This window comes from Pelophylax lessonae (assembly GCF_965119305.1).
Source record: "Pelophylax lessonae genome assembly, chromosome: 2".
Taxonomy (NCBI): domain Eukaryota; kingdom Metazoa; phylum Chordata; class Amphibia; order Anura; family Ranidae; genus Pelophylax; species Pelophylax lessonae.
The window spans coordinates 211,862,879-211,888,534 of NC_138769.1; the positions used below are offsets into that span (position 1 = coordinate 211,862,879).

General features: G+C 45.1%; 1 protein-coding gene across 1 annotated transcript in view; it reads left to right on the forward strand.

Moving 5' to 3' along the window:
• The window catches only part of LOC309547665 (amine oxidase [flavin-containing] B-like), a 151,447-nt gene that overhangs the window by 16,212 nt on the left and 109,579 nt on the right, over positions 1–25,656 (forward strand). The window contains exon 2 of the mRNA XM_082247560.1: positions 21,530–21,624. Within this exon, the coding sequence (XP_082103686.1) occupies positions 21,530–21,624 (95 nt within the window). The remainder of the gene's footprint in view (positions 1–21,529; positions 21,625–25,656) is intronic.

Here is a 25,656-nt window from a genome sequence, read left to right on the forward strand (position 1 = left end):
CATGTCAACAAAGAAGTAAAGACAATACTGTAAAGCTTTAACTAGTGGCTGGATTGGGCATTGTGTTAAAAAACAAAAACAAAAAAAAACAACATTTTATCTAAGTAGAAGTCCACCCTAACACAATAATGCCTGCGTCAACAGACATCCATAATCTAACACTAGCCTATCTATCCCTGTAAAGAAGAGATCAGTATACACACCTTTTTTTGAGGCCGATCCGACCTGATCCAACACTGAGCTGTCAGCCACGGCTTCACTGTGTAGGCGTATGTAGAGGACACAACCGACAACGGAAGCCCCATAGTAAGTCTATGGGTGACGTAATTTCCCATTCATTTCACAGCTGTTGTCGGCCGTGTCCTCTGCAGAGCTTCTGCCGCTGGAGACCGGATCAGATTTCCATAGGCGATGCTTTAAAATTTTTACAGGTTACCTGTTTAGAGTTACAGAGAATGTCCTGTACTAGAATTATTGCTCTCGCTCTGATGATCACAGTGATACCTCACATGTATGGTTTGAACAACGTTTTCATATGCGGATGTGATTTACATATGCTTCCTCTTCTGCGCGTGGGCACGGAGGGATGGGTCACTTAACATTTTTAAGTTTTTTTCCTATTTATTTTACTTTTCATTTTTGCGATGTCCCTTTATTTTTTTTATTTTTATAACATTATTATTCCTATAATAAGGAATGTAAACATCCCTTGTAAAAGAAATAAGCATGACAAGTCCTTTTTATTGAGAGATCTGGGTTAAAATAGACCCCAGATCTCTCATTTACCCATAGAATTTAAAGAAATTATTATTATTTTTGACACATTGATTAAAAAAAATAAAAATCACGTCTTTAAGCCCTAGAATCGGAAGTGACGTCGGAGGTCGATCCGGTCCTCCAAGGGCATAGAGCCGAGTGGGGGCTATCTTGCCCTCATTTGGCTTAATGCCCAGTGATCAACTGCACCAGATCAGTTATGAGCTTACCGACAGCTCTGGTAAACTGAGAAACCACCAGAAAGCATCAAGAGGGGGTGGGGGCACCTCTCCTGCCCCCAATAAGGCTCCATTCACCCCATAGTGTTCTGGATAGTGAGCAGAATTGCCGCAATTCTGCCTGCAATCTTGAATCAGTGCAAATCGCAGGACGTGCTTGCAATTCCTGTTACTTCTAATGGCTCCCCCATTGTGGCGCGATTTTGTCTCTATTGTCACCAGACGAAACACGGTAAAATCGCACAAACAGAATTGCGACATGCCTGTCGCCTAAAATACATCTCCGGAACTTCTTTTGGGCGACAGGTGTCCCGCGATTCTGTTTGAGCAATTTTACTGTGATTCGTAGGTGACAATTGAGGCAAATTCTTTCTGTGATCGGGGTGCCATTGGAAGTAATAGGAATCGCAAGCGCGTCCTGCAATTTGCGGGGATTCGGGATCGCAGGCAGAATCACGACGATTCCACCCGCGATCCAGAACCCTATGGTGTGAATAGAGCCTTAAAGTGTTACCGTGGTGAATCTGCCACTGGGTTTATTTTTATCTGAAAGCCGGCTGCCTAAGGGAAAAAACAATATGGGGTAATGGCAGCTAGCTGCTGCCATAACCCTGGTATTTAACATCAAAATCATGACGTACATTTGCAGTTAGGCAAGTGGTTTAAAAAAAAAAAGATATTTTAACCTTGACCATAGCAAATGCCATACCACACACCAGCTTTAAAGTGCTGCACTTTTTTTTTTTTTTCTTGCTAGTATGCATCGCATATTAGCACCTTATGTTAAACTTACCTGAAAACAAAGCGTTCCAGTGATGCAATACCTTTGCGGAAGGCAGTGTCCATATCTCTACCCGGTCTTCTTTCTGGGTTCGCGGCTCCGGCTCTGTGACTGGCCGGAGCCACGATGACGTCACTCCGCGCGGGAGCTGGCAGTCACGGGACACTGCTCTGAATAAACAGCATGGGTTGGCCGTTGCTTCAGAGTGCATGCACCAGTGACGTAACTGGCTGCTAGATCAGTAAATATCTCCTAAACGGTGCATGTTTAGGAGATATTTACACTGCCTATTTTTGTTGGCCTAGCCACTGCCGGCTAGGCCAACAAAAAAGAAGTCGTCCAAATAATGCAACAGGGAATGCAGACCACCCATTCGAGGAAGCTACTAAATAACTTAAAGTAGTAACAGGAAATCGCACAGCCCATGGTGAGGCACATATCAAAAAAGTAGCTGTCTCTAAAGTAGCAGCCCAGCAGGTGGAAGCACTCCAGGTGAACAGGGAGAAGGCAGAAGGCGGACTAAATGTCCGTCTTGGCCAACAAAGCTGACGGGCCAGCAGACCTCACCAAACAAAGTGCTTTGTCAAAAGAGGCATATTGGACCCTGGATTCCTCCTTATCAATGCCGTAGTTTACCGAGGAGCCCAAAGGATGGTAAAGGAGGTGGATGAGATGGAATTTACCCTCCTCCTTCTTGGGAACCACACCCAGAGGAGAAACCCGTAGGTTGTGAAACGGGGGAAAATCAAATGGGCCCGCCATATGCCCCAATTCCAGCTCCATGCAGAGCTTCTCGGCCAGGACAGACTCAAACCCTAACGCCAAATTTAAGTTCGTTGACCATGGTAGGCTCATCCGAAAAAGTAAAAGGAATCCAAAATCCACGGTTCAGCCTGTCACGGTCCAGCCCGATCAAAGCCTCCCTATGCAGGGGGTAACGGTCTAGCCAGGGAAGCATCCCTGATACGTTCACTGGGGTCCCCTGGCTTAGAAAAGTCTGGCTTGGCCCCGGGTTTGGCAAGCGGTTGCTTGTTTCTCCTAAAGAACCGGATGGCGGGGTGAGCACCTCTGCAAAGCGAACATTTGTGTTTAAAGCGGCACGTGGTGTACCACTTGCAGTGGCTTTCATTGAAAATTCAGCAGAAACCTTTTTATGGGGCAGCCAACACTCCGTAGGAAGCGCTGGCCGGGGATTGAAAGGGCGATGGCCATGTGGGGGCACATAAGCAACAACCACAGGCTCCTATCCTGACAATCAAAACAAAACTCTTTCCACGTCGCCATCTTCTGGCGAAACTGAGTATTGTAGTGGAACCAACACTGGCCTCCATAAACCTTGTAGGCACCCCAAATCAGGTCCAGGTAACAGAAGAGGGAAGGGCCGAGCTTGGGAAAATTCTTGCAAAGCAGCCCAGCGTAAGCACAGAAACCCTGCAGCCAGTTCCCAAAAGTGCGGGGAAGCTGTTTAGGTTTGTCACCCTGTACCGCAATGTTGACCCGCCAAGATTTGTCCACCCGGTCAGGAGGAACCAGCGCTAGTAAATCAATGAATTTGCGATGCCAGATCTTATCCCGCACCTCGGCAGGATGGTGAACACCGGTGGACGAAACCGCCCACAAAGGGTGGCCCGAAAAGACACCAGAGGAAAGAGCAGCTACGCCCATGCGAGACAAAAACGATTTGACTGCCACGAAGATGCACTCGTCTGGTGGGCCTGATACAGCAGCGTCACTAAACCTACCCCAAACCACCCCACAATCATACTCACTGAGCAACGCGGGGGGGCGCCAGGGCGGACTGCCCTTCACGAGATCCAAACGACCTGGACGCTCCATTGGAGGGTGGGGCCGGCAAATGCCCACGACATCCAATGTCCACAGGAACCTCAGGGAACTGCGATGAAGGAGGACACTGCATGGAGAGATCCAGAGGTGGAGATCCAGCCTGGGCGGCGATGAGCTGCAGATGAGCAGGAGCATGCAGAGTCCGGAGCAGTAGGACACAGGGCAGGGGCAGCAGGAATCACCGCGCTGAAATGGCAAGAAGACATGTGATCATCTCCCGCCTAGGCGGGCACAGGGGAAGGTGGAGGGTAGGCTTGCAGCGCCAGCCCGGCAGGATCATGGGTGGTATGTGACGCTCCCTGCCCGGCCGAGCGCAGGGAGACACGGATGGGCCCTTGCAACAGAGTGACTAGCAGTCGCATGAGACTCAAACACATCTCCCGTCCTGCCGGGTGCAGGGAGAGGTATTGGATCACCTGGCGCACTGTAACATCCAGATGTATGCCCAGCAGGCATATCTCCCTCCCTGAAGGTTGCAGGGAGATTAGAAGGGGTGGACAACTGGCGCATTAGCACAGGAGAGGACAGTGCATATAAACCTCCTGCCCTGCACGGCGCAGGGAGATGAGAGGAGGTGCCATCCCCCGACCAGCCAGAAGGTGGCACGGTCCAGTCAGCCGGGAGACACTCCACACAAGCAGCAGCGCAGGCAGGAACTGCCGGAGGCAGCGCTGCGACCGTTTATCCCCAGCCAGGCACCTGAAGGGGGGAATGAGCAGTGGCAAGAAACCCAGCACCCACCCAGGAGGGTGCAGAGAGCAGCAGGGATGATGAAGGAGGCGGCGCAGAGGGCAGCAGGGACGATGAAGGAGGCAGCTCAGACCCGACAGCCGCAAGTACCGGGGACAACAGGGGGGGGGGGACCTAGGCCTCCTGGAGCGGGCAGCACGAGCAGTAGTCGGGCCAACAGCTGGGACAGCCCCAGACTGATTCAGGACTCGCCAGGAGGAGCTCCGCCTGCAGCAGGTGGATGTGCGGGGAACCGAACGAACAGTGCCAGCCCAAGCAGGGTCAGTGGCACCAGGATCCAGGCAGGAGTCCCCCTCCCCAAGACGAGACCGAGGAGGACTGGGGCTCAAATGGGATGGGGGACGGGAGCGCCTTTGGGCCTCAGAGGCCGCATGCCTCCCCACGGAGGACACAGGTGGAGGGGCAGTGAGAGGGAAAGATAGCGCAGGGGAAAGAAGGGAAGCCAGCCACTCAGCCTGACCCTAGTCCACCAGCTCCCGGACCCTGGATATAAGGAATTCAGAGTCCATGCTGCCAGCTCTTCACCGTGTTTTTCTTAAAAGACCCAGAATCCCCTGGGGAAGGTCCTCTTAACTGAGCTCAGGCCCAGCCCCATTCCCAAGGCTCCGTCCAATCCTTTTGTCCCATGTAGCCTCCTGCTTGATCCAAACTCCTGGCCATGCCCCCATTAGTCAACGCTCTCTTTTTCTACAGGGGTCATGAGCTTCTTTTTTTGGCAGATTACAAGCATTTTTGTTAGTCCAAACACCTGCAAAAAACGCCTGAAAAACGCCTAAAAGAAACACTCAGGTGTGAATGAAGCCTGTACACACGATAAGAAAATAGGGAGTAAAATTTAGTCCGATGAACTATCTGCCAATTTTCGGATCGTTAGTGTGGTGCTTTCGACAGCCAATTACGAATTTTCGGACGACAAATACTGGATGTTCAGGCTATAAAAGTTTTATCATACACAACATCTGATTTTCCTTTAATTAGTACAGTTTTCGTCCAAAAAAAATCATAAGAGCAAGACTACACTTGCTCGGAAAATAAAGAATGCATGCAAAACAATTCAACATATTAAATCACTTCTGAAGTTGAATTCTGTCTTTGGAGAATTTTCATATGAAAGTAACCTCTTCACTTTCCATATAAGACTAGCATGCAACAAAAAACTAAAGAAAATGTGTCCGATATTCTGATCGTGTGTACGAGGCTTTACAGGTGTGACTTGCAGGAGACTAATCTCATGCGTCTGCTGAATCACCAGCTGGTGGTTTTTCCATTCTCTCCAGAGATTCTAATTCTGGCCTCTCCCCGTGGAATTCCTTCTCTCCTGCTGTGTGATAGGATGGTAACACAGAAACACAACTGGGAGATAGGGCAGAGTAAAACAAGAATGGTGCCTGAGGACGCACCTTCCTCTCAGGGTCACCAGGTATTGCTTCATGACAGATGCCGATTTAAAATATTGAAAGGGACTTCAGACAAAAACTAACATCTAACTCTAAACCTAAATACAATAATAAAATGCCTGCACTGTGTGTTAGAATTAGGCAGCTAACACTAAAGTGGTGTACCCAACCAACAAAAGTAATACAAGAATAAAAACAGTGTAGCGCACTAGATAAGTACAAATAAATGCTCATAAAAAGTCCAAGCAAACAGGTGTCCAAAGCGAAGATCATAAATGTGATAATTATCACTTCAAGTTGCAGTAGAATATGCGACAATAATGACTTCAAGGTGCAGTAATATATATCACTCATGAGTCACCCCCATCACCAGATAGTTGGACACTCACCAGATGTTATGGCTACCATTACAGTAACTGGAATGCCTTAAACGTGCATGACCTGGATATTGGATGGAAGAGAGGAAGAGAGACCTCCGCTGAATCACCACACAAGTATCCAACTGGGAATGAAGCAGCATTGACAATGATTATTGTTGCATATATTACTGCACCTTGAAGGAAAAAAATTGCTATACTTACCTGTTCTGCAGCCGCTTGGGTCCGTCCCATACTTAGCTGTCAGCGGCGGCTTCAGTGTGTGGGTGTGTGCAGGAGAGGCCAACTACAATTGCCCCATAGTAACTCTATGGGTGATGTCACTTCCCAGGTCTTTCACAGCCATTGTCGGCTTTCTCTCTACACAGCCACCCCTGCTGGAGACTGGACTGTGTTGACTTCATAAAAGGTACGTATAGCAATTTTATTCTTTACACGGTTAGCTAGACTAGGTTTAGACTGTGGCTGAGAGTAGGTTTAGCATTAGACTTAGGCTGGGTTCACACATATGTGTCTGCGGTTTGCAGTCCGGAGTCCGGTAATTGTCTGTTCACCGGTTCAGGTGTGAAACGGACCCAAAAAAGCACAGGACCCTTTTCAAAACCAAACCGCAGCTGCCCCTGTGTGAATCGGCTCCATTGAAATCTGGTCACATTCACATATTATGCGAATGGAATGCGGTTAAAAACACATACAATTTGCATATGTGTGAACCCAGCCTAAGAAACTCTTGTGCCTCTAACACACGTGCAATGTCCAAGCCAACAGTAATTTAACAGAGAGGACAAATGTAAAAGAAATCCATTTGGGTATGAGAAACTTTATGAGACCAGGATGTAAATGGACAAGGCTATACAAAATTGAAAGCAATTCCACAGGCTTTTAAGCCCCTTTCACACTGGCTTTCCGATCCTGTCCGCCTGTCAGTTTTCCAGGCAGACCTGATCGGATGTTCAATGCAGCCCTATGGAACAGCAGATGTCAGTGGTGACATGTCCGCTGACACCTGCTGCTATCCGAGCCGATCCTGTCCGTGAAATCCAGACGGATGGAAACCCTATTTTCCATCCGTCTGGAGGATCGGATTGGATAAGATCGGATGAAAACAGACAGGCGGTCTGTTATCATCCGATCTCCCATAGAGGAGAACAGGGATCTGACAGCTCTGTCTCTGCACACAGAGCGGAGACAGACCTGTCATCCGCCTGCTCAGCAGGGATCGGCGGATCGATCCCCACTGAGCAAAACGGAGTCCGCTGGGCGGAAAGCTTGTGTGAAAGGACCCTAAAGAAAATTTCAGCATTCGGGATGTGTTTTTGCACATGCATTTACACACATTTTTTATGCGTTTTTTTTTCTTTTGACACTTATTCCTTACATCCTTATTTTCATTCAAGTCGATGCGCATATACATGTGTTTAGATGCTTTTACTCCAACATGCTGTCCTTTTTTTGGAAGACAGGAACTGAACTCACTGGTGTGAACTAGGGTCATTGGAACACATGACATTTACTTTACATGCTTCTGGGTGTGTTTTAAAATGCACCGGAAAGCATCTAGTGTGAACCAGTCGTTAAAAAGTTTTATTCTAACAGGAAAAAAGTTATTTTAGCAATAAAAAGTCTGTGCCTCTGTGTGCTACCCTGCTGCCTACCCTACATAATGATGCATCCAGCTGTACTTTTTATAGCAATAATCAGTTGTGAAATAGTACATGTATTTAGTCCAATTAAATCACAGTGGATCTAAAGAAAACAAGCTTGCTTATCCCTGGAGGCTTAAAAACATTTTTGGTACCTGACTAAAAGCAACCATACATGTATCGAAATTTGTCCAGTTCAGCGAGGACCAGATGATATTCAGTCCATGTATGGGCAGGGTGGTTGTACACAAGTAAGTCTATTAATAGACTTCTGTACAACTAGCCTGTTGGGTTTTTCCCGATCAATCAGTGCCACCAGCTATAGCTGGCAACAGTAATCACTCCCTTCTGTCAAAATACAAAGGTTTAGCGGGAATCATTCCTTTCCCCCATCCACATTGAGTGGGTGAATAGGGGAATAGGGGAATCAGCTCTTTTTTTTTTTATGTTCAGCCAAAATGAATAATGTATGGTTAGCCTAACGGACAACAGTAACCATTTATAAAATCTCATGTAAAAGAATGAGCACATTTTTCCCATAGCTCCCACTGGGCTCTAAATTGTGGTGGTTTCCTGACCTTTGTGTACTATGTGTTACCAGGTCTGGCCCAAGACATTGTGCTGCCTGGGACCAAGAATGAATCCAGCGGGACCCATGGTATGGCCAGCCCTGTGTGTTACTGTGATATAGCCTCTGGCATGTTGGTTAGGCTGTTGATACCTCACTCTTGTGAAGTTTTGCACCTTTTTAAAATGTTCATGCCACTGCTGGTTTCACTGTGGTGAGAGTTAAGACCAGAGGGCTTGAGCACTTACATTATTAGTTGGGAGGAATGCTGTGCACAAATGCGCTGCTCTCTTGCCATTCAGCGCAGAGGAAGCACCATCCCACTGTTGCTTCTGAAGCACCATTTGGCCCCAGTTCTCATTCTACTGCCACCCTTCATTGGCTTGGTCACCTCTGGCTGCCTATGACCCTCATCAGCACAAGCTGCTTGGGTTTGTTGTACACGAGGCCTTGCTTTACTTTGGACATGAACTCAATGTGGGTACCTGCACTAATGGTAATAAATAGATTAAATAACTTAAAGGAGCTGCAGCTAGACAAGAAGGGGTGACTTCTTCAGTCATAATAGAGGTATGGGTGTCAGCGCAACTTAAATTAATATTAGTGCTTAAATTAAATTAATATATACTCGATTAATCTTATTAAATAAGTATAAGGTGCTATATTAGTGATAAAGTGCACATATGCCTAATTGTATTGTATATAAATAAATCAATAAATACATCAATCAATCAACATATCCATTCTTTGACCATAAATAGTACATGTGCAAAATAATTATTTATATACTCATATATAAATAAATAAATCAATAAATATCTCCAATAAAAAGTTTTGAGCTTTTGAGGATGCTCTGATTGGCTGGAGCGAAACGCGCCAAGCCGTCGCCCTTACATCTGTCGTCACATCCGGTGTTTGGAACGCAGGAAGCGGAAGCGGCGTCCAACACCAGGAAATAGATACAAGGCGTTTTTGGTTGTCGTTTTATGTAAGTGTAACATTGAATTTTATCTAATAAAAGTGTTAGAAGGTACCTCATGATGGAGATCTTTTCTTTTGTTATGGGGGGAGCCTTCTGAGCAGCGTTGATAAGGATTCCCTAAGCCACATATCGTAAATAAAGTACCAAATTCTTCTTGAAAGTGCTCGTGTGCTTGTTGTGCTTAATTAGGTGAATCTTCCTCACATCTGTGTCAGGTGATAACACACGGTGCTCCCCTCTTAGTCCCTCACTCACCAGACTTTTGAGGGTAATAAGCCTATTACAGCCTCCAACGCAAGGTGTTATAGCCTGTATCCACTCCAGCAAGCACTCCAGCTCTTTCCCAAATAAACATGATATGTGGCTTAGGGAATCCTTATCAACGCTGCAATTTGGGGGATGTTTATTTATCCTGCTGGGGCTTTTGGTAGTTTGCCTCCTCAGCATTTGGGTTCTCAGGTCTTCAACATGGGGACAAGGTGCTTTGGGGTGGGAGAGGGGGGCAGAGCCTATGCCATGTTGATAGCATGTGGCTTGGTATGGTTCAGGAGGGGGGTGCTTGCTCGTCCCCCCCCCTTTCCTTGCCTGCCACTCCGATAAAGGTCCGGTATGGATTTTGGGGGGGGGCGCCAGACCTTCTTTTAATATTGGTGTGGGGTTCCCCTTAAATTCCATACCAGACCCAAAGGGTTTATGTTTTTATCTTGTCGTCAATTATATTTTTTAACAACATATTGATTGTGCGCTCAGCCGGCAAACACCTGCCGAATGCACAGGAAATTTGGGTGTTCAGCGAACACCCGAACGTCGATGTTCAGGCCGATCATTTGTGCGGCCCGAACAGTTCACCCAACACTAATTACGTGTATGCTGTTTGGGCCCTCACATCTATACCTGTCTTTTCAAGAGATTGTTTAATCAGGTTTCCATATCATGGACCTCCCTTTCCCTTAAGTCAAGGGTCAGGAGTGTTCAGCTTTATACTATTGACTGGCTGGTCTTTTATTCGGACCTACTGGGGTTGATTTACTAAAACCGGAGAGTGCCTAAACTGGTCCAGCTGTACATGGTAGCCAATAAGCTTCTAACTGTAGTTTGTTCAATTAAAGTGGTTGTAAAGGCTCAGGGTTTTTTACCTCCATGCAATCATAGAGGTAAAAAACGTTCTGTGTGCAGCAATCCCGTCTAATACTCACCTGAGCCAGATCGCCATCTAGCGATGTGAACGAGAGCTTTGGCTCTCCCAGGTCTCTTCCTCCTCCATTGGCTGAGGCAGCAAATGGCTCCCACTACTGTCAATCACAGCTAGTGAGTCAATGACGAGCGAGTGGAGCGGAGCCGAGCCACGCTCCATGTATGAAATGAACATACAGAGCAGCGGCTCAAGACTGAACCTGCTCGGATGCCCCAGTAGCAAACTTCTTGCTATGGGGAAACTCGGCAGGAGGGAGGGGCCAGGAGCTCCAGCAGGGGACCAGAGAAGAGGAGGATCGGGTCTGTTCTGTGCAAAACCATTGCACAAAGCAGGTAAGTATGATATGTATTATATTAAAAAAAAAAAAAAAAATCTGCCTAAATATCATTTTAAGCTTTGACCAAAAAAGGAAAACTGGAAGTTGAGGGATTTTTATGCAGAGCTGCACCAGATTTTGCACTCTCCAGCTTTACTAAATCAACCAAATTACATCTGTCTGAACTTTCCTAACAGTTAGCTATGCTAGGCTTCAGATATTCTTCTGCAGAATCATCTCATCTGTTGGAACATTTAGTGACTCTTGCACACTCCTCAGCTGGACTTCTTTTGAATGTCCTGACAGTTTGAGAACTCCTGAATCTCTGTGTCTCAATTGATGATACAGAAAATACAATTTTTGTGCTTACTGTAAATCTTCCCTTTGAAGTTCACACATATTCTTCCCCTATTTGTTATCGCCCTGTTGTGCCCCTTGCTCACAAAACTGAGTCATGATGGTTGGAGGCCTAACTATAGGGGGTTTTGGTTATTATCAGATCTTTGGCACTAGAAAACAGAAGAGGCAGAAGGTCACTTCTTTATGTTGGTTGGTAGACCGCAGTGCTATATCCTGTATGTATTCAAAAAAATGTCCTCAACTGTGAAATGCAATGTTTTGTTTCTATATGAACTATGAAAGGACAGCATAGTTCAAAGGGAGGCATGCTTGCAATTTTTTTTCATGCCCTGAAAAAACTATGTTCACATCATTCCCACGCATGTGAAACATTTCATAAAACTTTGCTTCCAGCTCACCACTTGATATAGGAAAAGATACTGTTTGGCAATGATCCTAACTGTCTAATTATAAGTTAGTTTCTGCAAGGCATTAAACAAGCAAACATTCTTTTTTTTCTGTCACGTATGCACTAGAAAAAAAATTCAGACATATTTAGGATCTCTTTTATTTCAAATACTTTTATTTTTCTTACAGTATCATATGTTAAATGGTTTAACATTAACCACTTTACCACCGGAGGATTTTGCTGTCTTACGTCTGGGCCACTTTTTGCGATTTGGCACTGTGCAACTTTAACTGACAATTGCGCGGTTATGTAACGCCGTACCCAAATGAAATTTACGTCCTTTTTTCCCCACAAATAGAGCTTTCTTTTGGTGGTATTTCATCACCTGTGCGATTTTTACTTTTTGCGCTATAAACAAAAAAAGAGCGACAATTTTGAAAAAATAACAATATTTTCACATTTTTTTATATGAAATTCCCCCCAAAAAAATGTAAAAATCAAAATTTTTTATCATTTTAGGCCAATTTGTTTTCTGCTACATATTTTTGGTAAAAAAAATTGCAATAAGCATATTTTGATTGGTTTGCGCAAAAGTTATTGCGTTTACTAACTAAAGGAAAGATTTCTGTCATTTTTGGTGTTTTTTTTTTAAACGAGTACTGGCGGCGATCTGCGATTTTTTTTTTGCGGGACTGCGACATTGCGGTGGACAGATCGGACCCTTGACTGACATTTTTGACACTTTTGGGGGTACCAGTGACATTACTACAGTAATCAGTGCTATAAATATGCACTGTTACTGTAAAAATTACACTGGCAGGGAAGGGGTTAATTTTATTGGAGAGGGAGGGGTTAATGTATGCCTGGTGCTTACTGACATGTGTGGGGGGGAGGTGACTGAGTGACACAAGGACAGATCGCAGGTTCAGCTATGCTGAACCCTGCAATTTGACCCTGCCTGTCACTTAGGAGATCCGCCCGCTTTGTTTACACAAGCGGGCGGATCTCCAGACTCGATCGCCGCTGCTCCTCCCCTGGCCCGACTCCCGCTGTGACTGAATACAGCGGGAGCGAGCCTCGAAGGGGGAGTGTCTGCCGACGTAGGTCCACGTCGTCAGACCTACAAGAGCCACTTTGCCGCAGTAGAGCTCTAGTGAGCAGCGGTAAAGTGGTTAAGCGTTAATATTTCTGAAGCAATTATCACATTAGATATGTTGTGTTTGTGTAAAGTTCTGCAGTTTTTGTAATTAAAATAACGTGATCTAGTTTTAATGGTACGTGATGTACAGTATTTACAAACTTAATCTGATTCCAACATTTTAAAAATGTTGGTATTTGGCTGCAGATATTAGTTTGCAGAACATGGAAGGCAGTGGGAGGAATCAGATCCTATCCAGATGCTTCAATGTGAGATCACTTGTCAAGTAGCTGATATTTTCCAGTACTGGTCCAGTAATAAAATGAGCATTGTAAGTTTCGTTTTAGTCTCTATCCATTTTATCAAGATTAAATTGGGCATAAAAAGCAGGGAACATGTTCTTCTTTCCTTAATACCCAAGTCAGCAATCAGTCAGAAGCCAGGAACCATGTGAAGAGATTCCAGCTTAACTACCTTCTCCCTAATGACTTATGATTGTTTTTATGATTCTGAAGATATTTTTTTATGATTCTTAACTTTTGTACGTAAAAAGAAGACATTTAAAATATAGACATTTTAATGTAGCAAAATTGAAATGCCCAGTTAAAATCACAGAAATTTACACTACATTATCTTAATTAACTTTATGGACTGCACACTGGTGTGCAGTCATGTTGGAACAGGAAGGAGCAATCCCCAAACTGTTCCCACAAAGTAGTTAGTATGAAATTGTCCAAAATGTCTTGGTATGCTGACACATCTTAAGAGTTCCCTTCACTGGAACTAAGGAGCCAAGCCCAACCCCTAAAAAACAACCCCCACACCTTAATCCCCCCTACACCAAATTATTTAGACTAAAGAACAAAGCAAGGTCCATAAAGATATGTTGAGCGAGTTTGGGATGGAGGAACTTGACTGGCCTGACCTCAACCCGATGGAGCACATTTGGGATGAATTAGAGTGGAGGCTGCAAGCCAGGCCTTCTTGTCCACATCAGTGCCTGTCCTCACAAATGCTAATAGAAGAATAGTCAAAGATTCCCATAGACACACTTCTAAACCTTGTGGACAGTCTTCCTAGAAGAGTTGAAGCTGTTATAGCTGCAAAGGGTGCACCAACTCAATATTGAACCCTATGGACTAAAACTGGGATGACATTAAAGTTCATGTGGGTGTAAAGGCAGGCATCCCAATACTTATAGTTTTATACACTATATTATTATTGAGGATCAAGAAATCCATAACGTATATAGCATCGTATGATGTATAGTATAACATCATATAGCTTAATGTCAAGATGATATACTACGTTATTAATTTCTCGATCCTCATCAAGGCCATTGTGAGCATTGTGGCTTCCTCCCAGCCTTTTGCAGTTCCTGTGAAGTAATTGGGATCTTATTGGAATCTGCTGTATAACCTCTCCACACTGAACATTATCTCTCCAGCTGATTCTGGCCTTTTGGCCTTGGATTCACCTGTTTATCCAGCGATTCTCAATGTGCCTAAGGCTGGTATGCTATTACTGTCATCTTTACAGTGTCACAGTAAGCATTTTACTACAGCATCATTTATTTTAAAGAGCCATTTTATCTGTCCTAATCTGCTCAATAAACCTTTTTTATGAACCCTGTGGATACATGCCTGTGACGAGACCAACCTCGCCACATTGCATTGGAGGAGCCTGGTTGCCCGCCTGCTGCCTTTGGACTATGGACCAGGTTTTAAAAGACTTTGGCTCCATGGCGATTAAACTGTATTCGTGGGGTCTGAGTGCCATTCACCTAATAATGTGCACTCAGACCTGAGCTATCTGGGGATATGTGACATGTCTATGTTTAATGTATAAAAAGTAACTTTATATATTTTAAAGCATAATACTGTATTTTGGTCCCCATGTGTGTAATGGAGTCTTGCTGTGAAAACTAGCTTTAGCTGCAGAGAGAGGGGGGGGGGGATGGTTTCCAGCAGCCCCCTCCTGAGGAATGTCTACTGATTAACTGAGACTATTGATAAACATGTTAATGAGCTCACCTGGCTGTCTACTAAGGGAGGAAGCCAGGATGCATTGTGGGGATGTTTTGCTTCTGGGAGTCTGTAATGTGATACATGTCTGTTTGTGTTACAGTCTTCCATTTGGTCCCCTAAGGGAGTGTCCACCAGGTGGGAGACCTGTATAAATACGGGGGCAGGTAGCCCTCAATAAAGATACCACTGCTTGACCTTCCACACGGAGCCTTGTCTCGTTCTTGGGGGGATTCACTGTATGCTGCTGTAGACTGATTGCTAGGAATGTAAGCTGATGAATGCTTCTCCTGTTCGTCTGCTAGCAGCTATTCGTGAGGTTCCAGGTTGGAGTGCTATATTGTATCCAGTTCGGGAGTTTGGTGTCCTGAAAGTAGCTGAGCCTGTCTCTCAGAAAGGGGCATATCGCCTAAACGGATTTTAACCCCTTGTCTGCTGAAACGGTCCGTTACATTTGGTGGCAAGCGGCGTGATCGTTCCTACAGCCAGAAGGACAGCTACAGGAGACACCATTGCTCTGGATTTTACAATTGAGGGCAACGCATGTCCCAGTACAGCGACCCTGACAGCACCAGCAAGGAACCAGCAGTGGAGTTCGATGAGGGTGCCATGGATGACTGAGATGCAGTCCGTAAAGGCATCTGGTACCAGGCACTGGGCATTGTGGAGTACCAGCGGGGTGAGAGACTCCCCAAGGAAGACCAGCGATTGCAGAAGCGAGTAGCCCTGCGGATGCCCTTCCTGGGGGAGCAGCCTCGGGAGGAATGGGTAAAAGAATTGGAGCTCCGGGTATGGCAGGAGATGTGGCTGGAGGATGCCTACCAGGCACTGTGGTGGTGTGTTGCACAGTACCTGCCCTGGACAGCCGAGCATGACAAGCCAGAGGGAGAGGAGTTTGATGGTCCTGGCTTGTTATGGGAGTCTTTTTCAGAGCTGGAATTTGGGAGCCCTACACAAGCCCGGTTCAGTGATCTCTTGGAGTGGAGGGAGAGCAGGTATGACTGGGACGACGCTCACGAAATTGAGCAAGACCTGGTCCACCTGGTGCTTCAAGCTTCACTTTCAGATCGCTCTTTTTATATGGACGATAAACTGAAGGACTTGTGAATAAAGGGTTGTGGAACGAATAATCTTAGCTTCTTATGGGGAAAGTTGCTTTGATATAAGAGTGCTTTAGATTACAAGCATGTTTCTGGAACGAATTATGCTCGTGATCCAAGGTTTTACTGTATTTATATAGAAACATATATCAGTCCATCCAGCTGATCTCATTAACCACTTGCCGACCGCCGCACGACTATCTACGTCGGCGGTCAGCCCCTCACAGGCAAAGTGACGTAGGGCTACGTCACTAGCTTGTGAGGGTCTAGGGAGCGAGCGCGCGCTCCCGCTCCCGAGTGGTCACGGACCCCCCCGCGCGTGTGACCGGCGGACCCGATCGCCGCCGGCCACTCTGCGATCGGCGGGGGAGAGGGAGAAAGTCAGGCAGCTTGTGTAAACAAGCTGCCTGTCATTCTCCTCGCTGTATGAGAGCTGATCACATGGATCTACTATGTAGATCCGTTGATCACTCTGCATACAGCTGAAGCCCCAGCCAATCACAGTTAGAATCACGCCCCTAGGGACACACACAGCCCCTCCCTCTCAAATAAAGTTAACCCCTTCACTACCAGTGTATTTTTACAGTAACAGTGCATATGTATAGCACTGATTACTGTAGAAATGTCACTGGTAACCCCAAAAGTGTCAGAAATGTCAGTCAAGGGTCCGATCTGTCCGCCGCAATGTCGCAGTACCGCAAAAAAAAATCGCAGATCGCCGCCATTACGCGTTAAAAAAAAAAACAACAAAAATGACAAAAATATTTCCCTTTGTTAGTAAACGCAATAACTTTTGCGCAAACCAATCAAAATACGCTTTTTGCGATTTTTTTTACCAAACATAGGTAGCATAAAACAAATTGGCCGAAAATTTTAAAAAATTTTGATTTTTACATTTTTTTTGGGGGGAATTTCATATAAAAAAAAGGGAAAAATATTGCTATTTTTGCAAAATGGACGCTCTTTTTTTGTTTATAGCGCGTGATCAAAAAATCGCACAGGTGATCAAATACCGCCAAAAGAAAGCTCTGTTTGTGGGAAAAAAAGGACGCCAAATTCGTTTAGGTACAGCGTCGCACGACTGCGCAATTCTCCGTTAAAGTCACGCAGTGCCGAATCGCAAAATACCCCCTGGTCGGAATGGGGGTAAAATCTTCCGGGGCTTAAGTGGTTAAGTCCAGCCATAAACGGAGCAAATTTATTTTTTTGCAATCACGGGTTGCAGGTAAAACATTTGCTTGATTCCCTATCAACACAGACAACATTGATGCAGGAATCCTTTGATTGATCAACTTGGAATCAGTGGCGGATCCAGGGGGGGGGGGCACATCAGGTCAATTGCCCCCCCCCCCGAGAAAAATATTACCCACGGCACTTACTGTAACTCTCCAGTCCACGGTCCACCAGCCCAGAGTTCCCAATTTCCTTTCTCCCCAGCAGGAGCAGGCCAGCAGCGCGGCGGAGCTGAAAGCTTCTCCTGTAGTCCCGCCGCTGCGCCGCTGGCCTATTCAGCAGCCGCGGCCCGCTCGCAGTGAGTGCACTGGTTGCTATGCCAATTGCCGATTGGCATCTAGCAACCAGTGACGTCACCTCAGCGGTCTAAGGAGTGAAGGAGAGCGATGCCCCAGCATCCACAGCGGAGCGCGCTTAGAGTGCTGGCTCCACCCACCTCCTCCCTCCAGGTTTCAGCAGCTTCTCTCCAAGTAGCCAGGCAGCCAGCACTGACCGACCAAGGAGAAGAATCTGAGCAGTCAGTGACAGTGACTGTGATCTGTGACACAGTGAGTGACTCAGAGAGTGACAGTGACTAGTACAAAAGTAAGTACAATTTAATGGATGTATTAAAGAAAAAAAAAAGTGCCCTGCCCTTTGCCATTAATGTTAAAGCGGAGCTCCACCCATTTATTATAAGATGCACTGACTGACTGAATCCCCTTTAAAAATGCTTTTACCAATGCAAACTATTTTTTATTTTCTTTGTAAGGAAATACTGTTTTTCTTCTTTATTCATCCGCACTTCCAGGTCCTGCTGCCTATAGGTGATTGCGTCACTTGGCGATTCGCAAGGGCTCCTGGGATAGCGGCGTCATGTATCCCAGTAGCCCTTGCGAATCGCCTAGTGCCGAAATCTCGCATTATTTCCAGACCGGCACCAGCTGTTCTCAGGGATGTATTGCATTCATTCTGCGCCCTGCCTCCTCTCAGTGAGCTCTACGGGATGTAATGCTTTCAGTCCGCACTCACTGAGAGGAGGCGGGGCGGAGCGCGGACTGAAAGCATTACATCCCGTAGAGCTCACTGAGAGGAGGCAGGGCGCAGACTGAATGCAATACATCCCTGAGAACAGCTGGTGCCGGGCTGGAAATAATGCGAGATTTCGTCACTAGGCGATTCGCAAGGGCTGCTGGGATACATGACGCCGCTATCCCAGGAGCCCTTGTGAATCGCCGAGTGACGCAATCACCTATAGGCAGCAGGACCCGGAAGTGCGGATGTATAAAGAAGAAAAACAGTATTTCCTTACAAAAAAAATAAAAAATAGTTTGCATTGGGATTCAGTCAGTCAGTGCATCTCATAATAAATGGGTGGAACTCCGCTTTAACATTAATGGCAAAGGGCAGGGAATGGTTGTTTTGGGAATGGTTGTTTCTCATTCAAAATTAATGCAGCACAGCACTTTAAAGTAAATTCCATAACATTAGGAGATGAAAAGTTGATAGATAGGGATCCAGTAACTGTGGTTCCACACGACAGGTGCTAGTGAAAAGCCGCCACTGGTAGAGGGGACACACACTGACCCTTACCCCAAATGTTGGTCTACTCAAAAGTAGTCAATAAAGCGTTTATGTAATGAACTTCAAGCTGTCGTACTCCTGGGGTCTTTTGGTAACTGTGTCCAATCAAACTATAACACACTCCTTCCAGGACAATACGGTATTCTTTTTTGCCAAAGATTTGAAGAGTGAGGCGCGAGCTGAGGAGAGAATTAAGAACCTTGGTTTCACATTTTCAACAAAAAAGAATACAGTATTGTCCTGGAAGGAGTGTGTTTTAGTTTGATTGGACACAGTTACCAATACCAAAAGACCCCAGGAGTACGACAGCTTGAAGTTCATTACATAAACGCTTTATTGACTACTTTTGAGTAGTCCAACATTTGGGGTAAGGATCAGTGTGTGTCCCCTCTACCAGTGGCGGCTTTTCACTAGCACCTGTCGTGTGGAACCACAGTTACTGGATCCCTATCTATCAACTTTTCATCTCCTAATGTTATGGACTTTACTCACATTTAAAGCGCTAAATTTATTTATTATTATTGATATTGTTTTTACCAGGAAACTGTGCTGGCTGCTCCTATTTGGTTATTGATATCACCATTTTATTACGAGCACAGGTGTTTTTGAGTTTTAGTTTGTTTTTTGTCAGTGTCCCATCATTAAGGAGATTTTCCCTCACTTCCTGTTCTGAAGACACAACAGGAAGTAAAAGAGTCTCTGATATAATTCAACCATGGTTTAGGAAGTAGGCAATAGACACGGAAAAATGAAGGCAGGGTCTTAAAGCGGAACATAATTTATTACTGCAATATTTTCTTATTTTCTCCCTCTCTCCCTCTCTCCTATATAAATGGTAAAAATATGTATTTTTTTGTTTATCATCTGGCTAAATTTTGTGCTGCACGTGTATGTAGTTTTGGATAGAGATATAAGGTTTGGAACCCCTGACAAGTATTATTTTTACTACTGTTGTGCACTGATGAGGCTGCATTTGATGGACACTGGTGAGAATGCGTTTGATGGGCACTGGTGAAGCTGCATTTCATGGGCACTGATGAGACTGCATTTGATTGGTACCGGTGAAGCTGCATTTGATGACCACTGGTGGGGCTGCATTGATACATTGATCTCTTGTATCATGTCTACAGTCTCTGACCATCTCTTGTATAATGCCTACAGTTTCTGACCATCTCCTGTATCATGTCTGCAGTCTCTGACCATCTCCTGTATCATGTCTATAGTCTCTGACCATCTCTTGTATAATGTCTACAGTTTCTGACCATCTCCTGTATCATGTCTGCAGTCTCTGACTATCTCCTGTATCATGTCTACAGTCTCTGACCATCTCCTGTATCATGTCTACAGTCTCTGACCATCTCTTGTATAATGTCTACAGTTTCTGACCATCTCCTGTATCATGTCTGCAGTCTCTGACCATCTCCTGTATCATGTCTGCAGTCTCTGACCATCTCTTGTATCATGTCTACAGTCTCTGACCATCTCTTGTATCAAGTCTGCAGTCTCTGACCATCTTCTGTATCATGTCTACAGTCTCTGACCATCTCTTGTATAATGTCTACAGTTTTTGACCATCTCCTGTATCATGTCTGCAGTCTCTGACCATCTCCTGTATCATGTCTGCAGTCTCTGACATCTCTTGTATCATGTCTACAGTCTCTGACCATCTCTTGTATCATGTCTGCAGTATCTGACCATCTCTTGTATCATGTCTGCAGTCTCTGACCATTTTCTGTATCATGTCTGCAGTCTCTGACCATCTCCTGTATCATATCTGCAGTCTCTGACCATCTCCTGTATCATATCTGCAGTCTCTGACCATCTCCTGTATCATATCTGCGGTCTCTGACCATTTCCTGTATCATGTCTGCAGTCTCTGACTCTCTCCTGTATCATGTCTGCAGTCTCTGACCATTTCCTGTATCATGTCTGCAGTCTCTGACTCTCTCCTGTATCATGTATGTTTGTCTGTTTGTAATGTAATATTCTAATCTGGAATGATAAATGTGTCACTGTTTTAAACAAGGTTAGGACCGTATAATACGTTAAAAACAGTTCTGTAAGCAACACATTTTTTATGGCAGTGCCCCTCCCGAAACTATACTCTGGATCCGCCCCTGCTTGGAACATTCAGTCTGCCCATACACAGTTCAAATGTCGGCTGGTTCCTGCTGCCATGTATGGCCTGCCTTACTGTACTCTAGCACCATTTAGTGACCACCTACCGACAGCGCTTTTGTTTGTGTGTTTTTCTAAATAGGGTTGTGCAGTCCAACAGGCATAAGAGATATGGGGGGTATACATGTTATGTTTTCTTTTAACCAGCTGGTTGCAGATGTGTGATGTGGGGATCTCCCACTGTGCTATTGTATTCTGACAAGGCGACTCCATCCCAACCAGTATACACTGATCAGCGCTTGCATCCGTTGGCTGCAACAGCTGATCAAATGCTGGTTTTTCAGCAAGACCAATAAACAGAAGTCGGTCCTGCTCAATTGACTGACTTTTGTTTCATGTGTACTAGACTTTAGACCTAGTGCACTTGATTTTCTGTGTATGATGAGGGGTGGGGCTGCTACTCAACTCTGCCAGCACAGAGCACTGAGATGGGACCTCAGAAAGCAGTATTTACTGAGTGAAAAGGGTATTTCATGGAGTTTCTAAACAAATGTCAGTCACAAATAACAACATGTGATGGACACTGTTGTTGTGCAGCCAAATATTCTGATAATTTAGCAGACCCCGTTCAGATTTGTAAATACTATAGATAATATACAAACGCTTGGAAAGAATGTATTTTAAGTTTTTGGGAATTGAAGTAAATTACACATTTTTTAGATGGTAATAGCTAACTTATGCCAATTGTTGATTTAGGACTTTCTGCTGCTAAACTGCTCAAAGAGTCAGGAATTAACGTGGTGCTATTGGAAGCTCAGAACAGAGTTGGTGGACGAACACACACAATTCGAGTAAGTGAAACAGTCATGTTTCCATTATATTTTATGCATTGGGGTTGATTTACTAAAACTGGAGAGTGCGAAATCTGGTGCAGCTGTGCATTGTAGCCAATTATTCAGCTTCTAACTTCAGCTTGTTCAATTAAGCTTTGACAAAAAAACCTGGAAGCGGATTGGTTTCTATGCAGATCTGCACCAGATTTTGCACTTTCCAGTTTTAGTAAATCAACCCCAGAATGTTTTGGTTTAGCTTTATTCCATACTTTGTTTTTGGTTAAAAATGTTTTCCCTGCTTGGCCTACCTGATAGTTGGAATTTATGTGTGCCTAGAGTAAAACCATATAAGTCTTGATCTGTCGATTTAAAGTACATTATATTATCAAAAGTTTTGGGACATCTGCCTTTGCACACACATGAACTTTAATGGCATCCCAGTCTTATTCCATAGGGTTCAATATTGAGTTGGCCCACCCCTTGCAGCTCTAACAGCTTCAACTCTTCTGGGAATGCTGTCCACAAGGATTAGGAGTGTGTATATGGAAATTTTTTACCAATTTGAGCAATTTCCTTCAGATGTTTTGGCCTGGGACACAGGGAAGACAACACAATGCCTTTATTCAAATGAAAATCAGAGACAACTTGAGGGAGGAATGACGGACAGAGGCGAAAAATCACCTTATCTCTTTCTTTTACCTTATCTTACCTTATTCTGACACCCTGCGCACAGAGGTGATAGCCAACAAAAAGGCCACCTCCTGGGACAGCGTAAGCAGGGGAATCTCCCAAAGATTCTCAAAAGGAGGCTTCTAGAAGACTGAGAGCACCAAATTGAGGTCCCAAGGTGGCAACAGAGACCATCAAAGTCAGCGACTGTAAAGCAGGATGAAAGATTGGCCCTTGGGACACAAGATCCTTCCTGAGAGGAAGCTTCCAAGGAACGTCGGCGATCAGCTGCACCACATTGACATACCAAGCCCGGCAAGGCCAGTCCGGGGCCACTAAGATGACCGGAATCCCTTCTGCCTTGATCCTGCGTAAATGTAAGAGAGCCTATTGACGAACCGGAAAGTGACTCCAAAAATGATTGGTCCATTAGCAGCAAATGAATGCGAGTGTAGAATCGTGAGTAGCCGAATAATAGCTGAAATCTTTTCTGTGGGATGAAGGACTCTCCAGTTGTCAACCAGGTGATGAGCATGCAAGGATTTCTGAAAGTGTTTTTAGAAAAGCAAAGGAATGTACACACTGACCAGAGGAAGTGTCTAGGCAAGGGTCCGGGGGCACATGTTCAAATCCCCCCCCCCCCCAGAATTAGTTGCCCTTCATGGAAAGAGGAGAGGGATTCCAGCACTGAGTCTATAAAAGTTAGCTGTCCAGTGTTCGGGGCGTACACAGCTGCAAAAGTAAATTTATGGTCAAAAAATACAAACCTCCTGTAGGGATCAGCATAGTGGTCTACTGGAACAAAGGAACAGTTTTTTTGGGTGGCGATAGCCACTCCTCCTGACTTAGCGTGGGGAGAGTTGCTAAGGAACCACTGACTATATAGGTGAGTAGGCAGTAGGGGGACTGAGTCCTGAAAGAAATGTGTTTCCTGTAATATGAGGATATGTGCACACAGTCTCGTTGATTTGAGCCACAACTTACCACGCTTGTAGGGTAAGCCTAAACTACGCACGTTATATAAGACCACCATTAAGGAAGCCATGGCTAAAAGGGGCTAAAGGAGCAGCAGGTATTGCCCATAATGGTGTGAGTGAGAGTCTTGCAGCAGCCCACAACAGGTCTCATACAGCACTAAGGTAAAAAAGAACCATATTAGAATCAAAAAGAAGAAACTGAGAAAAACATAAAAACAAATTGCCCAAAGGGCAAATATTTGCCTCCAGAACAAGCCATCAGGGGGTACCGTCAAGTGGCTAGAGAACTCAATTGGGATCAACAACTCTGTAGAGTCAGCCTATTGGGGGGGAAAGTGGAAGGCATCAGGCGTGAAATGAGTGGCGAACCCACATCTTTAAAACAGGTAGACACTAAGTGTGCCACACAGGGCGGTTTACCACATGGCCAAGTTGGGAAGAAGGGGAGGAAAAAGGAGGGAAAATGGGAAAGGCATAGAGAGGGTGGTAGGGAGGGTAATAGGAAAGGAAAGAAAGGGAAGGTTGGGGAGGTGTAAAGGTCCAAGAGGTAAGGGAATAGGGGAAGAAACCCAAAGTAATGTTCTGAATTCAAGGGGGCAGAAACCATTCCTGAAGAACAACAACAGTCTGTCCTGTATAGAAGCCAGCCTAGAAATTGGAGGTCCTCCGGGGGAGCAGTAGATCACATCTCAGTTGCAGTGTATGGCTATTCAAGTAGTCACGGGAGATGAGGGACACAGCCTGACTGGATGATCCAGATCTTGGATAGTTCTGTCTTCATCTAAGGACTGGTTGCAAAGGTTGTAGACTAGTGGGTAGAGGAATGCCCATCTAGTATATCAACAGAAGGCAGGTTACGTTGAGCCAAAAAGCGGGCCAGATCATCCTTATCTCTCAGGGTAATCTGTTTGCCGTACTTATGGACAGAAAGGCTCAACAAGAATCCCCAATGATATGTGAGCTTCACATCTCAGAGGGATTCAAGCAATGGTTTTAGCACCTTGCGTTGCATTAGTGTGCGGCGAGAAAGGTCCTGGTAGGTACAAGGACAGCTTGGCTCCATCAAAGTCAACATAGGAGACGCCACGATGGTGGCCCCAAAGCCCTATGGGCACGATTAATCTCAATTTGGTCTGGGGTGACCCAGCCCACAATCTTTTAAGATGCCTTGCAAAGTGGGGACTATGTCCCAGCAAGAGGTAGCTTTCGGCAGGCCTCTAATTGGAATGTTAGCTCTGTGGCTCCTATTTTTATAATCATCCAGCTGGTCGGAGAGGGCATCTATCTATTTATCCTGTGCCAGGCTATGGTCCTTTAACACATGTAAAGTGGGGAACCATATCCTAAACACCGGTTTCCAATGATTCAATTCTACCCCCAAGATGTGTAGTCTCAACCTGTAAGTTTTCCATGTCCTGCCGCAGGGCCTTCTCTACCCGTGTGGTAAACCATTCCCATTCTCCCTTAGTGGGGAGACACCAGATATGTGTATGAAGATCTTGATCCCGCAGGGCATTCCCAAATTCAGAGCCCTTATCATGACTGTCTGAGGTACACAGGGAGGTGGGAGGAGGAATCGATGTGGGTACTAACCTCGGAGATTGGATAGGATAAGCCGCGTGTAAGATGGCGGAGTCTAGTGTCGACGCCATCTTGGAAAACTCAGCGAGTCCCCGATGGCTTTAAGAAAAATAGGCATCTTTGAAGATGGTGCAGTCTAGAGGGGTTCAGAGAGGCTGCTGCGGAGACTTGGGAGGAATCCTGAGATCGGAGAAAACTCCTGTAAGGCCGCTGTTAAAGTTTAAACAGTTTGCTCGGAGCTCAACTCCACACATTCTCAAGCTCTGATGTCTAAGCCATGCTCCGAGGAAACCATGTTAATTGGACAGTGGTGCATTTCTGCAAAAGCATTAAAAAACACATAGGTGTGAACCTTGCCTTACTAAGCAAATAGTCTATATTCCTTAAGCTAATCAACCCCTATGAGTTTTTGAAACCAATGCATTTAATAGGTGAATGATATCTTTTCTCAACAAATGTTAAGAGACAAAGTAATTGCACTGTGCCACTGGAAGCTCTATCGAGTAGTTATTTAGAAATTGCTATACTTCATACAATAGCTAAAACTGGAAGAGCTAGCTTCTAAAAATGTAAACCTCATATACTATAAAGGGTTACTGTAGATAATCTTTGAAAAACATGCCCTATACATTCTATTTAATACAAACACTGACAGACTCCGTAAAAAAAAGATGGTTTATCTAATCGTGAATGTCTACATGTGCTTGCAACCCTTGGCAAAAGATTTCTGTAAAGGTATTTATCATATAGGTGGAAGAAAGCATTTGTGAACCTTCTGGAATTCTCTGGAGTTCTGCTTGAATGGTTACTAAAATGTGGGCTG